Here is an 18,526-nt window from a genome sequence, read left to right on the forward strand (position 1 = left end):
CCTGGAGTTCAATCCCACCAAGTGCAAAGTCATGAAGATTGGGGAAGGGCAAAGAAGACCGCAGACGGAGTACAGTCTAGGGGGCCAGAGACTACAAACCTCACTCAAGGAAAAAGATCTTGGGGTGAGTATAACACCAGGCACATCTCCTGAAGCGCACATCAACCAAATAACTGCTGCATCATATGGGCGCCTAGCAAACCTCAGAACAGCATTCCGACATCTTAATAAGGAATCATTCAGGACCCTGTACACCGTGTACGTTAGGCCCATATTGGAGTATGCGGCACCAGTTTGGAACCCACACCTAGCCAAGCACGTAAAGAAACTAGAGAAAGTGCAAAGGTTTGCAACAAGACTAGTCCCAGAGCTAAGAGGTATGTCCTACGAGGAGAGGTTAAGGGAAATCAACCTGACGACACTGGAGGACAGGAGAGATAGGGGGGACATGATAACGACATACAAAATACTGAGAGGAATTGACAAGGTGGACAAAGACAGGATGTTCCAGAGATTGGACACAGTAACAAGGGGACACAGTTGGAAGCTGAAGACACAGATGAATCACAGGGATGTTAGGAAGTATTTCTTCAGCCACAGAGTAGTCAGTAAGTGGAATAGTTTGGGAAGCGATGTAGTGGAGGTAGGATCCATACATAGCTTTAAGCAGAGGTATGATAAAGCTCACGGCTCAGGGAGAGTGACCTAGTAGCGATCAGTGAAGAGGCGGGGCCAGGAGCTCGGACTCGACCCCCGCAACCTCAACTAGGTGAGTACACACACACACACACACACGCGTACCTGCATGTACGTGAGTTATACATCTTCACGTGCATCACTTGTAAATTATCATAAATCAATATAGAGCAGGTGGCTGGATGATGAATGTGAGTGCTTGTCTCACTGTGTGCATACACATTGACTACCCTATCTGTATACAGCTACAGTTATCATGTATAATCTCTACACAACCACAAGTACTATGTATACAACTTGTCTGGGTCTTATCTAACATATATATGTACCATACAGGTGAAGTTACCATGTATATGTTTCTCAGTCATTGGTAACAATAGTCTTCCTCACACTTCACAATCAGTATATGTAGCAGTATACATACATCCCCCATAGTCACAGTATTTGTAGTAGTATATGTACACTCCTATAGTCACAGTATTTGTACACTCCTAGTCACAGTATATGTAGTAGCATATGTACACTCCTACAGTCACAGTATATGTAGTAGCATATGCACACTCCTACAGTTACATTATATGTGTGTTTTTATTTAGGTATCGCTTTCATAACATACAATTTTTTTATCAATGCTCTTGAGAGCACACATGTTGTTGACACCTACATGCGGTGGTACATTATTTAGTTAACCTACTATAACTTAATAACATCAATGTGGTTTATTTCCTTATAGGTAGCAACGTATGTATTCTTCTCGCATAGTTAAAATATATATAACAATATATGTACTCTCTCTGCACACACACACACACAGTATGTGTAGCAATATACAGTATATACTCTGCCCACATAGTCACAGTATATATAACAATGTGTACTCTCCCTGCACATACACATACAGTATGTGCAGCAACATACAGTATATACTCTGCCCACATAGTCACAGTATATATAACAATGTGTACTCTCCCTGCACATACACATACAGTATGTGCAGCAACATACAGTATATACTCTGCCCACATAGTCACAGTATATATAACAATGTGTACTCTCCCTGCACATATACACACAGTATGTGTAGCAATATACAGTATATACTCTGCCCACATAGTCACAGTATATATAACAATGTGTACTCTCCCTGCACATATACACACACAGTATGTGTAGCAATATACAGTATATACTCTGCCCACACAGTCACACTATATATAACGTGTGTACCATTTCCACAGGGTTGCAGGAAGCCCTGGTAACCACTCCAGCAGACGGCGCTGAAGGCTTTGTTTCCATCGATGGACGCAAGACTTACTTCGACCTGTTTCCCACTGCTGCTACCAACACATATATCCTCCCACAGGTGATCATTGTTATCTTCAGGGGGAAGTGTTAAACTTGTAAGGCTCATACAACGCCTGGGGAATGGCAGAGTATCTCATTTGACGATACAGTCTCTTTACATTAGACACAAATAACATGCACATAGGAGAGAGGAGCTTGTGCACATTGGACAGAGGAGCTTGTGCACATGAGAGGAGCTTGTGCACATAGGAGAGAGAAGCTTGTGCACATAGGAGAGAGAAGCTTGTGCACATAGAGAGGAGCTTGTGCACATATCGAGAGAGGAGCTTGTGCACATAAGAGGAGCTTGTCCTATGTGCGGGTTATTTGTGTATCGTTTCAGTCACGGTATTGTGCCTTTTTGCTCTTCACATTAACATTTTTGTTTTAACATAAAAAACTGTTACTTAAAAATATTACGTTTAATAATCTTATCTTCGGACAACTTAACTATTAAATTTAGCTTACAAAATCTAACTTCCTCTAAACAACTGTAATGTATATGTCACTGAGTTCCACTAACAGTCATCCCGCATTGTTCTGAGTAACCAGAAGCCTCTTACAATTTTTTAAATAAATTTCACCTAATTTTGCAAGTATACATATTTTGAAAAGAAATTTGAACGAGGATAGCTTTAATTCCTTTGATGGTGAGTCCTATGTCAGCATGAAGGCATCCCCCAGTGAAGAGTAACAAGTGGAAGGTTTGGGTTACTGAGAGGGAGGAGAGGTGGGGCAACCTGTCCTCTTAACGCACATATATAAGCATCTATGTGGATTTCTCATGTACAGATTGTGTTTGGTTACGTTAGATTAGGTTAGGTTTCGTTACTTTGTCCTGTATTCATAAAAAAAATTATAACATACCACAAACGAATTGGTAGAAGGTAAGAGGGAATGATGTAGGGACAGCAGGCAGTAAGATAGATCTAGAGGTAAAAAAGATAAAAGGGAAGTAGAGAGGAAGAGAGAAGCAGTAATCATCTTGTATTATCAACAGCAGCAACAAACAGCCGGGTTGGGTGTAGGTGTGGTCATTCCTGAAGGTGACCTAGCTGAAGAAGGTGGCGCTGCACATGATCTAGGATACTATCCACCAACTGCCCCCCTCCTGCCACGACCATTACCTACGCCCACACAGCCTCCACCACGCCCACTGCCACCTACACAACCTCCACCACGCCCACAGCCACCTATTCCCACACAGCCTCCACCACGTGCACAGCCTCCTAGACCTATCAGAAAGCCTTATAATCGTCGTCCTACTCAGCCTTCCATCAGGTATATATATCTTTCAGTGAAATCATCTAAAACTCAAGTATTTATTTATATAAAAAAAAACGGTGAATAGGTAAGTCACAAAATCTGTACAAAATATTTTTTTTTATAGTTCGCATTACACATAGCATTTATAGGCAGGTCAATAATACAATTACTTTTGAATGTACATAGATCTCCAGATGGTGGATATATAAAGTATTTTGAATGATATATACTTGTTGAGGGGTCATTATTTTTATCTGCTAATGTGAATTATATTTTAATGTTTAGGATCGACACTTGCATTGTGGGAGATGACTCGACATGTCAGGAGCAGCTGGGGGAAGTATGCAGGACAGAGGATGAAGTGTCTAGCTGCTACTGCAGACCCGGCACTGCCAGGCGCAGGCCCAGGACACCTTGCAGGAGTGAGACACTTGTTCTGCCTTTACACTCCACATATAATACATGCAGTTGCCCAAAACACTAGGAACCTGTAGATAAACCATGATCATGGCTCTGTTCCTGTGGCTACATCTAGATACCCCCTTTATAGAGAGTACCTTGATACTGTTGATGGTCTGTTGATCCAAGAAATTGGAGCTACTCTCCCCTTCACCTCAAACCAAATTACCTCCCATTCCTAAATGCTTCATAGCCATCATAGATTTAACATTTCTAAGAACATCTCAATACAAATTGGTACCATGATCTCATACACAAGCACACATGTATGTGTCAGCACATGTTAGATCTGTGGAGCTGGTTATAACTTGTCTCAGCAGTGATGTATGACCCTTGTGGGTTTAGCGTTTAATAATGATTATAATAGTAATAATATCTTGTCTCGGTATTTCTCCATTATTACCGTAGTGTTGTCCAGTATTATAGTACCTTAATGTCCACTATTATTGACTTGATTGCAAACAAACCATACCACCGTGATGCTACAGGCCAGCTTTAGCACTTTATATCTTCTGCAGGGATGATCTCGCTGCAAGTGTCGCTGAAGGTGGACCGGGTGGGTGACCAACGTATCGTGTGGGGAGGCAACTATGAGAACCCAGAGTCTGAGGAGTACCGGCTACTGCAGTGGGAGGCCAGACATGCTGTATGTCATACTCATTATCCTACATCTAGGTTCTGCAGGCCAATGTTCACTTTCCTAATTTAGGACTCAGTTTTTATTTAAGATTTAGGGGCCAGGGATGGTTAAGAGATGCAACCTGGTCACAATTTACTCACAAATTAAGAGATAAATCTTAAGATATTTTGATCATTATAGATCATTATCAAGTCATGTGAGTTGACACTGGTCCAAGATGGACCTTTCATCTAAAGATTTATTTCCAATTTGTGAGTTACATATATAAGTTTATTCAGGTATAGGTACACATAAATACAGTTACATAAATTATCATACATATCAGCACTTATGTAGATTACTATTGGGGTCCTTGACCCCTTGAATTGTTCCACCTTAGTAATGTGACTTATTCTTTGTGTTCTAAGCTTCTGTAAGGTGACTCAGCTTACTGTAGATCATGGTCATACTGTTTAGGGTCATAAAGTAAACAGTGAAAAACTTGGACAATTCTGATCTGAGCAAACACTGGTGTGTCTTTGGATCTGCTCCTGGGTATCTCTCTGCCTTCTCACCATAGTTCTTGATGATACAGCGTTTGATTATGTGCACACTAGTGTTTACTGCTCATGCTGGTGATCAAACTCTGGCCAGAAGATAAACTGAACTATTCTGATATTTACACCAAAGGCACTTTTCAGGTTGTTTATATTGAACTATGGACTATTGTCCATCAGATTTGATATATACTGTAGTGATAACCTTATATTCTATATAAAAGATCATGTAAATGTGTTGCTCAGTTGTTTATACAATAAACAACAATCAAGGTAATGTTTCCCATGGTTAATATTAGCAGGGCAAGAAAATGTATACTGTACACTACTAAGAATATCTTCACGGACTTCTTGACATATCAAAGATTAAAGAGTGCCATGAAAGATATATTGTCACTGTAAATTAAAAGCTAAATAATATTGATCCAACTCTACTGAGAAATAAAATATCACTGATATTTGACCAGATCTCAAGCACCATGTCAAAGACGCCTTTGGGATCAGCATACCTAGGCAACACCGTGCACAAGTTCTACTCCCTGGGTGGGAAAGTGATCGTTAATTCGACCATCAACCTAGAAGACCTTCCCTCCACCAGAAGCCGTAGTGTCCGTCAAGCCCTCCAGCGCCAGATGATCCAAGTCATCCAGAATCATGCCAATAACATAGGCGAGTCGGCTCTCTGGGTCGATGGCCCTCTTAACCCCATCCCTGATGTCTCAGGTGAGGAATAAGTGTTCTTTTATCTTTTTTTCCCTTATTAAAAATATTGTTTAGTACCTGCTTTCTGTTGTCTACTGAGCTCTAACAATTTTACAATGCATCTTAAAGCAAGATAAAATGCCATTTTTCTATCTCCAGTCTTTGAGCTATGCTAAGAAAAGGTAACAGCCTTCTCTATTTTGTTGATTATCAGTGTTGTTGGTTATGCTGCTTATCCTTGTGATATGTATGTTTGTTTCCTTCACTGTGTGACTAGGGGTCTTGTTGGTGTATCTTGTTACTTGCATCTCTCCTTCGGCAGATGTGAATGAGTGTTTTGATGAGTCACTTTACGACTGTCACCCTGATGCCACCTGCATCAATGAGTTTGGCACTTTCACATGCCGTTGTCTGCCTGGGTACACTGACAGGTGAGTTATTACATTGTTTTGACTGGTTACTACATAGAGTGCTGTGGCATTAGTTAGGTGAACTCTACATTTACTTGTGATTTTATGTTAATAAAACCAGTTATAATAAGTCTCCTTCACAAACTTAAAAATGTATGTTTACATCATAAATTGTACTACCTCATATTAATAATAGAGTAAAATATTGAATATTTGTCTTCACCTGTCTAGACTTAAGTAGTCTATAAGTATTAGGTTAAGTCTGCCCAAAGTGCCTCTGCATGATAGTGGCTTTCTTTGTACCAATCAAATTATGAAATGTAAACACACATTGTAACCTTAGCAAAGAAATAAAATTTTATTTATCTTATTTATATCTCAATTTTCAGGCTGCACATTTGAGCGTACATATTATCTTATTTCTGTAATGTGAGTAAGAGGCCTGTCTGCGAGACGACCACTCCCGCTGATCACTTTGATGATTATATATTCACAAAAATGTAAACTTGTCACTCCGAGTTTGAATTTCTGCTTTACTAACATACAAGTTTAATTAAGGCAATTTCCTTGCAGGTTCGCTGATGATGCTGAGCAGGTTGGGCGGCGGTGCGAGTCATGTTCCTCTGACTACTGCAACAAGAGGGGAGAGTGTGCCATCAAGGAGGGTCACAAGCTGTGCCAGTAAGTGACACTCCTCTATCTTACTACAGTACTGTCTATGGTTTGGTAATATTGCCACCAACAATATAACCATGCACCACCATCTTTATTATCAGTGGTACCACTACCACTACCTCCACCATCACTATTGCTATCAACATCACTACCATTACTGTCACAACCACCATTACTATCACCTCCACTCCTTCACCACCCTTCCCACCTCCTTCAGTGCTACTATCACCACAGCTATCACTATCTCCACCTCCACTATCACTATCCCCAATTCCATTGCCTCTAACCACCCTCAATTTCACCACTGATGACACAAATATTACCAGTGTCCCTGCATCACCCCGCCAAAGTTATTGTAATATATATTTGTGATCAATTTTGTTTTCTATTTTCAGATACAGTAGAGTTTTAACTGTTTATTTCTCAAGATGACCCTTGTGGGTTTAGTGCTTAGTTTTCATTGTAATAATATTTCTCAAGACAAAATACAGTTTAAAGAAATGCTGATATATCAAGAAAACACCTTAAATACTTTTTTTTTTTTTTAAGTTACAGTAACTTTTAACTTGTGAGACCACTTATTGAGACAAGAACTTAGATCCTTCAACTTCTTGTCTCATAAAGGTATTATTGGGATAAATATTGCAGGCCTTTAGGTTATCACGTTAAACACCTAACTAAATGTGTGTCCAGACATGACGTGGAACTAGTCATAGTAAATATTATACACTGCTCCAATCTGAGCAGTGTTGTATTTTAGTAATAAGATGCAACTAATAGAATAAAATGGGAAAAAAATGAATGGTATTCTCATGGAGCATTGATCCCCAACATTTTTACAATACAATTTTTTTATAGTAACCTGGAACTGCAGTAGAAAATTTTGTAAAAATAAATAAAATATCAGTAACTTTTTTTTTTTTTTTTTTTTTTTCAACAAGTCGGTCGTCTCCCACCGAGGCAGGGTGACTATGAATAGAAAAAAGCTAATGAGTTTCAACAATTCATAGTATAGATATAATGTATTGCATGTATCATTATATGTATTTAACATAATTAGGATGTGCCCACAGAAACATAACTTCAAGTTCTTCTTGAAAGTTAAAGTCTTGCAGATCCCCTAGAAAGTTTTATGGACTAAAAGTGGGTTGGAGTCCACAGGTTGGGAAACACTGTTCTAGAAAGTAGTATAGGTAAATGCCTCAACAGATGTCGAGGGTCTTACTATGGCACCCGATGTGAAATCGATGGGGAGGTGTTGGGTGTGGCTGTTGGTGCCTCCGTTGCTGCAGTAGTCATCATCATTCTCACCCTTATCTTCCTGTGCATGTGGAGGTCAGTCACAGGCTTATTGTTTTTGTTTTCTAGCTGTTTTAAGATACTGAGATTACCTATTTGTGATTACACTAGCTGAGCTGTGTGTGTTTTGTATATACATGTGTATGTGTGTGTACATTTACTTTATCCTCATTTGAATAATTTAGTGTCAGTTTTTTTATAAGAGTTATGCTGCAGTGAATTGCTGTATGTTATCATGGTCATTATCTTTTAGTTATTGAGCCCCTTGTATCCCAAAATGCTCATGCTTGCTTGTGGCTTTCATTGTGCTTAACAACACTTGATTACATGTAAACTACTGTTTGTATGCTACACAAAGAAATAAAATTTTGATTTGAGTTATCCTTTGAGCATGGGGGACGTTTGTCATTAAAGTCCTTGTACAGTAGTGTCACTGCTATTCCTTGATATATGTCTTCTTAGGTTTGAATCACTGATACAAATTTTCTACACATGAACCCCTCAAGGGAGGTTCCTTGATGCTGGTGAGGGGCTCTTGATGTAGGGAATTAGATTTGTGCTCCGGTTCCTTGAATTGAGCCTGAATACCTTCCATCCCCCCTCTACATGCACTGTATAATCCTACGGATTTAGCACGCCCCTATGATTATAATAATCTACACATGATGAATTAGCATTGTTGCATCTTACTGTATATATTATAAATATTAAACACTAAACTCCTCTCCCTCAATCTTCTGCCCTGAATAGCCGACGATGGAAGGCCGAAGATAGAAAAACCGAGGTGCTGGCACGTGGTGGAGGAATTGGTGGATTCGCTGTCAACGTGCAACACAAGGGAGCTTCAGCGGGTCACCAGTATGGAGCAACTCTTGATGACCGCATGCGCTGGGCACACCTAGCTGATACACTCTCCAGCCAAAACATTTATGCGGTGAGTCCTGGACCCCAATGGTGTCTTACATAACATGTGCTCTGACCAAAACATTATTGTAGGGAGTCCTAACTTCTCATTGGTGACTTGCTTCTCATATGACACATGCTCAGCTCAGAACTTGTGTGTGATACATCCAACACTATAATTGGTATAGAACGTGTGAACCACACAATGAAGAAAACTAATGGATATTTTATCGGTACGCCTAATTCAGATGTACGTATATTTTAAAAAGAAGTAAACAGTACAGAAGTAATGTAACATATCATTAATGTTATATATTTAAAATCTAAATTAATTTGTACAAAAACATTATTTACTAAACATCAGTCTTGCACAAAAAAGTATAGTACGTACATATCTGTTCTAGAAAGATTGTGACCACTCAAAGAAAATAGTGAGCCATGCGTGTCGTATGAGGCGACTAAAATGCCGGGAGCAATGGGCTAGTAACCCCTTCTCCTGTAGACATTTACTAAAAAAGAGAAGAAGAAAAACTTTATAAAACTGGGATGCTTGAATGTGCGTGGATGTAGTGCGGATGACAAGAAACAGATGATTGCTGATGTTATGAATGAAAAGAAGTTGGATGTCCTGGCCCTAAGCGAAACAAAGCTGAAGGGGGTAGGGGAGTTTCGGTGGGGGGAAATAAATGGGATTAAATCTGGAGTATCTGAGAGAGTTAGAGCAAAGGAAGGGGTAGCAGTAATGTTGAAGGATCAGTTATGGAAGGAGAAAAGAGAATATGAATGTGTAAATTCAAGAATTATGTGGATTAAAGTAAAGGTTGGATGCGAAAAGTGGGTCATAATAAGCGTGTATGCATCTGGAGAAGAGAGGAATGTAGAGGAGAGAGAGAGATTTTGGGAGATGTTAAGTGAATGTATAGGAGCCTTTGAACCAAGTGAGAGAGTAATTGTGGTAGGGGACCTGAATGCTAAAGTAGGAGAAACTTTTAGAGTGTGGTAGGTAAGTTTGGGGTGCCAGGTGAAAATGATAATGGGAGCCCTTTGATTGAACTTTGTATAGAAAGGGGTTTAGTTATAGGTAACACATATTTTAAGAAAAAGAGGATAAATAAGTATACAAGATATGATGTAGGGCGAAATGACAGTAGTTTGTTGGATTATGTATTGGTAGATGAAAGACTGTTGAGTAGACTTCAGGATGTACATGTTTATAGAGGGGCCACAGATATATCAGATCACTTTCTAGTTGTAGCTACACTGAGAGTAAAAGGTAGATGGGATACAAGGAGAATAGAAGCATCAGGGAAGAGAGAGGTGAAGGTTTATAAACTAAAAGAGGAGGCAGTTAGGGTAAGATATAAACAGCTATTGGAGGATAGATGGGCTAATGAGAGCATAGGCAATGGGGTCGAAGAGGTATGGGGTAGGTTTAAAAATGTAGTGTTAGAGTGTTCAGCAGAAGTTTGTGGTTACAGGAAAGTGGGTGCGGGAGGGAAGAGGAGCGATTGGTGGAATGATGTAAAGAGAGTAGTAAGGGAGAAAAAGTTAGCATATGAGAAGTTTTTACAAAGTAGAAGTGATGCAAGGAGGGAAGAGTATATGGAGAAAAAGAGAGAGGTTAAGAGAGTGGTGAAGCAATGTAAAAAGAGAGCAAATGAGAGAATGGGCGAGATGTTATCAACAAATTTTGTTGAAAATAAGAAAAAGTTTTGGAGTGAGATTAACAAGTTAAGGAAGCCTAGAGAACAAATGGATTTGTCAGTTAAAAATAGGAGAGGATAGTTATTAAATGGAGAGTTAGAGGTATTGGGAAGATGGAGGGAATATTTTGAGGAATTGTTAAATGTTGATGAAGATAGGGAAGCTGTGATTTCGTGTATAGGGCAAGGAGGAATAACATCTTGTAGGAGTGAGGAAGAGCCAGTTGTGAGTGTGGGGGAAGTTCGTGAGGCAGTAGGTAAAATGAAAGGGGGTAAGGCAGCGGGGATTGATGGGATAAAGATAGAAATGTTAAAAGCAGGTGGGGATATAGTTTTGGAGTGGTTGGTGCAATTATTTAATAGATGCATGGAAGAGGGTAAGGTACCTAAGGATTTGCAGAGAGCATGCATAGTTCCTTTGTATAAAGGCAAAGGGGACAAAAGAGAGTGCAAAAATTATAGGGGGATAAGTCTGTTGAGTATACTTGGTAAAGTGTATGGTAGAGTTATTATTGAAAGAATTAAGAGTAAGACGGAGAATAGGATAGCAGATGAACAAGGAGGCTTTAGGAAAGGTAGGAGGTGTGTGGACCAGGTGTTTACAGTGAAACATATAAGTGAACAGTATTTAGATAAGGCTAAAGAGGTCTTTGTGGCATTTATGGATTTGGAAAAGGCATATGACAGGGTGGATAGGGGGGCAATGTGGCAGATGTTGCAGGTGTATGGTATAGGAGGTAGGTTACTGAAAGCAGTGAAGAGTTTTTACGAGGATAGTGAGGCTCAAGTTAGAGTATGTAGGAAAGAGGGAAATTATTTCCCAGTAAAAGTAGGCCTTAGACAAGGATGTGTGATGTCACCGTGGTTGTTTAATATATTTATAGATGGGGTTGTAAGAGAAGTAAATGCGAGGGTCTTGGCAAGAGGCGTGGAGTTAAAAGATAAAGAATCACACATAAAGTGGGAGTTGTCACAGTTGCTCTTTGCTGATGACACTGTGCTCTTGGGAGATTCTGAAGAGAAGTTGCAGAGATTGGTGGATGAATTTGGTAGGGTATGTAAAATTAGAAAATTAAAAGTGAATACAAGAAAGAGTAAGGTTATGAGGATAAAAAGATTAGGTGATGAAAGATTGGATATCAGATTGGAGGGAGAGAGTATGGAGGAGGTGAATGTATTCAGATATTTGGGAGTGGACATGTCAGCGGATGGGTCTATGAAAGATGAGGTGAATCATAGAATTGATGAGGGGAAAAGGGTGAGTGGTGCACTTAGGAGTCTGTGGAGACAAAGATTTTTGTCCTTGGAGGCAAAGAGGGGATTGTATGAGAGTATAGTTTTACCAACGCTCTTATATGGGTGTGAAGCATGGGTGATGAATGTTGCAGCGAGGAGAAGGCTGGAGGCAGTGGAGATGTCATGTCTGAGGGCAATGTGTGGTGTGAATATAATGCAGAGAATTCGTAGTTTGGAAGTTAGGAGGAGGTGCGGGATTACCAAAACTGTTGTCCAGAGGGCTGAGGAAGGGTTGTTGAGGTGGTTCGGACATGTAGAGAGAATGGAGCGAAACAGAGTGACTTCAAGAGTGTATCAGTCTGTAGTGGAAGGAAGGCGGGGTAGGGGTCACCCTAGGAAAGGTTGGAGGGAGGGGGTAAAGGAGGTTTTGTGTGCGAGGGGCTTGGACTTCCAGCAGGCATGCGTGAGCGTGTTTGAACGGAGTGAATGGAGACAAATGGTTTTTAATACTTGACGTGCTGTTGGAGTGTGAGCAAAGTAACATTTATGAAGGGGTTCAGGGAAACCGGCAGGCCAGACTTGAGTCCTGGAGATGGGAAGTACAGTGCCTGCACTCTGAAGGAGGGGTGTTAATGTTGCAGTTTAAAAACTGTAGTGTAAAGCACCCTTCTGGCAAGACAGTGATGGAGTGAATGATGGTGAAAGTTTTTCTTTTTCGGGCCACCCTGCCTTGGTGGGAATCGGCCAGTGTGATAATAAATAAAAAAAAAAAATTAGAATTTTTTTTCTAGAGTGATGATGTATTGTATTTATTTTGAATGTTGTCAATTTTTCCAGGTTTGACATGATTATTATTATTATTATAATCAAGGGGGAAGCGCTAAACCCGGAGGATTATACAGCGGTTTGACATGAAAGCTTGTTAATTTTTATAATATTAGAACTGTTATTTGACTGCAAGTTAAACAACCATTTGACAGAACTATCTTGTCTGGACAATGACTTCTGGTTGCCCTTGTGTTTGTTCTGTTCCCTAGTATATACAGTATAAGATAACTGTTGACTTGCAGTTATCCATTTCTGGTTGACACTTGTATGAGAAGCAACAAGACCGACTTTTAACCTTACACAGCAGCAGCAGCAGCAGCAGTATGGTGGAGGTGCATACACAGCGACAAGTAGCGACTACCTCACCTTGTCGGGTACTTCCACTACACCCTTCTCCATCTACAACCGTGTCACTCGGGCGCTCTCCAGCTCCACCTTAGGCAGGCGGCAGATGGGCTGGCTGGGACGTATCCGGAGGGCGCTGGGTGGCTCCAGGATGGCTAAAAGTCACAGGTCCACCCATACGCTGCCTGAGCAACAAACACTCACACTACAGCAACTTATGGCTCTTCATGCACAGCTCTCCCCCGTTAGTTGACGATTAATGCTCTTCTTGTTCTCTGCCTGGTTTGTCCCCACTACCTTGGTGCTTGTCATTCACCTCATTCTTTTTCTTCTGTACCTTTCATACAGTTTGTGACTATATGACACAATAACTTTTCTTGTTTGACAAGATATCCTCTAAATGTACTGTGACCTTATAACCCAATAACCTTCCTTGTAGTGTGGCCATATGACATAGTAGCTTTCTTTTTAGTGTGACCTTACAACCCAATGACCTTTTTTTTAATACGACTTGATGATATCCAGTATCCTTTGTATAGTGATCTGATCATGTTAGTATGCCTGGATGACAACTGTCCTCTTATGTGACCTGATGAGAGGTAGTTCTGGAGAGAGTTCCGGGGGTCAATGCCCCCGCTGCCCGGTCTGTGACCAGGCCTTATGGTGGATCAGGGCCTGATCAACCAGGCTGTTACTGCTGGCTGCACGCAATCCAACATTCGAATGACAGCCTGGCTGGTGTAGTATGACTGGGTGATAACCTCCTTGTGTGACCTGGTTGAGTGTAGCATGACTGGGTGATAACCTCCCTGTGTGACCTGGTGAGTGTAGTATGACTGGGTAACAACCTCCCTCTTGTGTGATTTAACTTTCTTCTTTAATTAGCATAATTTTATTTATAAGATATTTTATTGATATCTTTATTTGTACTTTCAAATTATCTGTGGCTAGTTTCTCAAGACCAAGTACAGCTACTACAGTGCTATAATGGTCTTCCTTATAGCTACTATAATGGTCTTCTTTATAAATACTATAATAGTCTTCTTTGTAGCTACAATAATATGTGTGCTTTAATGGTATCCTTCCTTGTAGCTCTTCTTTGTTCATTGTATTTCTAAGCCTACTTTATTAATAGACAAAGTAGAAAGTAGACAAGATAGAGAAGACAGTAGCTAAACTAGACCAGAAACAGTGCAAGATTTATAACCACACAAAGTAGACAAGAGGAAATACAGTAGGAAATGGATAGATGTGAAGGCAGAAGAAACATGTATTGTCATGCAGAGAGATCACTACAGCAATGTTCAGTCAAGCTTTGAGTAAAGCATTTGTTGACAGTGTCTTTGTTTTGTCTACAGCAACCAGAACAACTGAGAGGAGGACTGGGCAGTGTGTCTGCCTCACCCAGTGCCACTGCTGCTGCCCCAACCACTGTTTATCAACACCAGAGACAAGTTAGTTGAGTAACCACTGAATTAAGTTTTTCTTGTGTATGGATTTTTTTATTATCTCATGGGAGCAGGGGAAGAGTACTGAACTTTTGGGGGTCATTCACCACATGGAGAATGGGAGACAGTCAGGTTTGATCTAAGGAAGGGAAGGAGGCTTCCAGCATCAAGGAACCTCCCTTTAGGAGTACTTTCTCATACCTCACACACAAATGCTTCACAACCATATGCTGGTCAGCAGTGGTGAGTTTGCAGCACTTGTTGCCTAAATGTCTCGGTGCAGGCAACACTACTGCATGAGCCTCCATCTCAGTGCTGGTCATACTGAAGAGTGCTTGGCTCATAATTTGTAGTGATACAATACAGTACAGTAATGGTGCATTTTAATATACAGCCAAGTTACAAAAAGGTGAGTACGCACACACAAACACAAAAAAATAAATGCTGAAGTGACAGGTATTTATTTGCAGGCAGTTGGGTCATCGTCAGGGTATGCCTCGCTGGGCACACTGGGATCGACAGCCTCTCCCCAGTACAGCCACCAGTACCAACCTTCCCAACAGTTTGGCTTGCAACACCTCTCCCCTGTCACCCACCTCACCAGCATGCAACAACAACAGCAGCAGCAACAGCAGCAGTACCATAAACAGTCAGCCTTTAGTTCACAATCTACATATGGCCAGTTTGGACCAGCTTCCTTCAACACATTATGTAAGGTTTTAGATTATTGTACCAAAGGTACTTCTATTGTATTTAAAAGTAAGATTACTGTATGGCACTTATCTAGGTATGACAGTTACTAGACTTAATATTGTTATATATATGGGGAAGCACTCAACCCATTCAGGTCATGTAGTACCTGGAGAATGGCACTCAGGTTCAATCCAAGGAAAGGGAGTATAGTGCCCAGACTGCCAATTTCGTGCCTGTGTAATTCTGTAAGTTTTCCATCAAATTTTTCATTTTTGGTGTAAGTACCTCTACCATTTCAGATGATTAAAATTTTTTAATTGTGACACTGATGCCCCCTTTAATTACAGGGTCACAGTAGTGAAAGTGTGAAAAGACAGAGGTACTATACGTATCAGGCATTTTGAATGATTACAAGATGTTTATATATATGCATATAAAAGATAACAGTTTAGTAGAGCTAGACATGATTAGCTATATTGAAAATAATCCAAAAACAATTGACAGCCTTGTGATAGGAGTTTGAGAAACATTTTTATTAAGGCTCAGTAACACGGGTTATCGCTTAGTTTATAGAATACTTGATGTTGCAACATACAGTTAACATTACTAACAGTGTGGCCTTATTTGACCTTGTACAGCTCAGGGCGGAGTGTCTAGAGCGCCAACACTAGGAGCCCGCACTCCTTTGCCACTTCATGATGTGGGTGGTCCAGCCACAATTGGGCCCATGGGTGGGGGCAGTGTAGCTCCATCTGGATTGGCCATGGGGCTGGAGAGCTCCGAGGAAGAGGTTGAGAAACCTTATCATCTGCCACGGCCTAAATCTCGCGTCTCCCTTGGGGTGGGTACTCTTGCACCCCCAAACTCGCGCATCGCTCGAAGCTACAACTCTCTTCTCTTCTAGTGCTTGGTTGCTCATGAGGGCATCAATTAGAACTGTGAGAAGGGGGAGGGATGGGGCATGTTTACCACTCCTGGGGCATTACTGTTCCTCAGAGGAGCATTGAGGGGTAGGGACATGGGTCAAGTTATTTCAACCTGAAAAGTGATATCTACATAATCTACTCTCAATCTTGCTCTCATTCACAAGAATATTCTGTCTTGTTACTCTCTCTTACTATATTTATCTACTTTCCCTTATAGTAGTTTCCTGACTCCTTTCTCTTCAAGATTCCTCTAAAATGTTGCTTCTTCCTGTTACTTGTATCCATTTCCTCAGCAGTTTACTGACTGCTTTATTCATTGCCTGAATCATAACTTACTTTACATTGTTCACTCACTACCCTGCTCTTTTGCATTGATTTGCTCAGTCTCCTTATTGCTTCCATGGGTAAACAACATATACAGTAGATTGTGGCTCTTGTATTGGCAACATGTATGTATGTATGTATATTCACAAAGTTAAAGTAAAATTATATTTACCTACCTGTATTTGCTGAATTGTGCCTGTGGTGGTTGAGTTTCAGCTCTTGACCCCACCTCTTAACCTTCACTTCAGTAATGTAGTTTATTCTTGATCTCTAGGGCTCTATCTACTCTTTAAAACATACCTGGAGTGCTTGTGCATATCTCTTCAATTTATACAGCATATGCTCAGTAACAACACACATGGAGACAGAAACTAAGAAGATTAATTGGTCTTTATATTTCAACCCCCCTGCTGGGGTCCTCTTCAGCAGATACACAAATGAAAGGAGAACATGAATTTATAGGAATGGTGTGCCTCTCAAACATGCAGATGAACATGGAGCAACAAGTCAAGGAGTGAGTGTGATGCAAGGTCTTGAGCTGAAGCTTAAAATTTAGGTGGAAATTTGTGTGTGCTATGTAATTCCTGATCTTGTGCTCCCAAATGTACTTGAACAGATAATAGATTTTTAAAATCAGGAAAATCCTGCATATCAGATCTTTTAAGGTGCTATAGTAGCCACAAAAATGATTTAAGAAACAGATAGGGTGATGGAATTTAGATTTAAAACAGCTTTTAATAAAGTTCCTCACATAAGACTAATTTAGAAACTTCAGAACAGGAGGAATAAAAGAAACTATAACAGTGAATGGGTGATTTTATGTTTAAAAATAAAGTATAAACAATAATAAGAGGAAAGCTGTTAGGGGAAATGTCACCAGTGAGGTCCCACAAAGATCAGTACTTATCCTCATCTTTCTAATTTATATAAATGACTTGGAAGAGGTAATATGTTATGCCAAAAATAACACAGTATACAGCAGTATTGTAACTGTCACACCATAAAACATGGATAAGATAGAGGAAGTACAAAGATATTTGAAATAGCTTCTACAGCTATTTATAATTAGGTGGAAGAACTACACTCAAGGGGTTATGCAGTGATATCCCAGAGCCAGAAAAAAAGTTATAAAGAAAGACTGAGAACAAATATAAAATGAGTTTTTTTAGCACTATCAGCAAGGAGAGAGAGAGAGAAAAAAAAAAAAGTTGCAATTGTAAAAGAGAAAAGCATCAGCAAATGTACATATATGGTAAAGTAGGTCCTTGATTTATATTAATGTTTGACATTGTTTATAGGTACTAGACATTTAACAGATCCATGATACTGATGTTGTACTGTACAGTATAGCTTAGAGATGTGACAGTGAGGACTACTCATATATTTTCTAGATATATGATTCATACAAGGTTTGTGATACAGTTACTGGACCAGATATGTAAGTACAGTCCAGTGATTGATGAATCATACAGATGTATGATTCATCAATCAACATGTGATAACTGAATCTTAAGTGTGATTTAATTGTAAAATGTACAGTTCAGCTGATGTATGATTAAGCTTCCAGACATAATTTGGTTTTCACATGACTTGTCAAGGTGTGAATGGAAATTTGCATTTTTCTTTTTTTCATTCTGGCATGATTGCTTATCTTTTCTTTCTGTCTCATGAATATGTAAAATAATAGGTAACTCTTACAAACTTCAAACATTATATGCATGCCTTTACTTTCTTATGTGCTTCTTAATAGTCCTTAATCCTAGATATTTCCTTTCTAACCCAGTAGGCCTAGTCTGAGACCAAGCCATAGAGAAGATAATCCCCAGAACCATTAACAGATGTATAACTGTAGTGTAAAGCACCCTTCTGGCAAGACAGTGATGGAGTGAATGATGGTGAAAGTTTTTCTTTTTCGGGCCACCCTGCCTTGGTGGGAATCGGCCAGTGTGATAAAAAAAAATGCATAATCTAGCCACTAGACTGATGCATGATCCAGCTCTCATATTTACAATTCTGTTAGTGTACTTTTCATGGGATTCAACTCAGTGATAAAATACATATTTGATCTACCAGACATATGACCTGTTAGACAT

The 18,526-nt window shown here is 39.9% G+C and overlaps 1 protein-coding gene across 4 annotated transcripts in view; it reads left to right on the forward strand.

The window, feature by feature from the left end:
- The window catches only part of LOC128704165 (mucin-2), a 67,538-nt gene that overhangs the window by 46,767 nt on the left and 2,245 nt on the right, over positions 1–18,526 (forward strand). Inside the window, exons 3-15 of one of the 4 annotated variants that reach the window (XM_070099268.1) lie at positions 1,935–2,059; positions 3,041–3,321; positions 3,592–3,728; positions 4,284–4,411; positions 5,409–5,664; positions 5,966–6,074; positions 6,627–6,734; positions 7,938–8,063; positions 8,778–8,961; positions 13,002–13,286; positions 14,401–14,496; positions 14,961–15,201; positions 15,822–16,024. In XM_070099268.1, the coding sequence (XP_069955369.1) occupies positions 1,935–2,059; positions 3,041–3,321; positions 3,592–3,728; positions 4,284–4,411; positions 5,409–5,664; positions 5,966–6,074; positions 6,627–6,734; positions 7,938–8,063; positions 8,778–8,961; positions 13,002–13,286; positions 14,401–14,496; positions 14,961–15,201; positions 15,822–16,024 (2,279 nt within the window). The remainder of the gene's footprint in view (positions 1–1,934; positions 2,060–3,040; positions 3,322–3,591; positions 3,729–4,283; positions 4,412–5,408; positions 5,665–5,965; positions 6,075–6,626; positions 6,735–7,937; positions 8,064–8,777; positions 8,962–13,001; positions 13,287–14,400; positions 14,497–14,960; positions 15,202–15,821; positions 16,025–18,526) is intronic. The other 3 variants (XM_070099269.1, XM_070099270.1, XM_070099271.1) reach the window with 3 other exon arrangements.

Source organism: Cherax quadricarinatus, chromosome 66 (genome assembly GCF_038502225.1).
Source record: "Cherax quadricarinatus isolate ZL_2023a chromosome 66, ASM3850222v1, whole genome shotgun sequence".
Taxonomy (NCBI): domain Eukaryota; kingdom Metazoa; phylum Arthropoda; class Malacostraca; order Decapoda; family Parastacidae; genus Cherax; species Cherax quadricarinatus.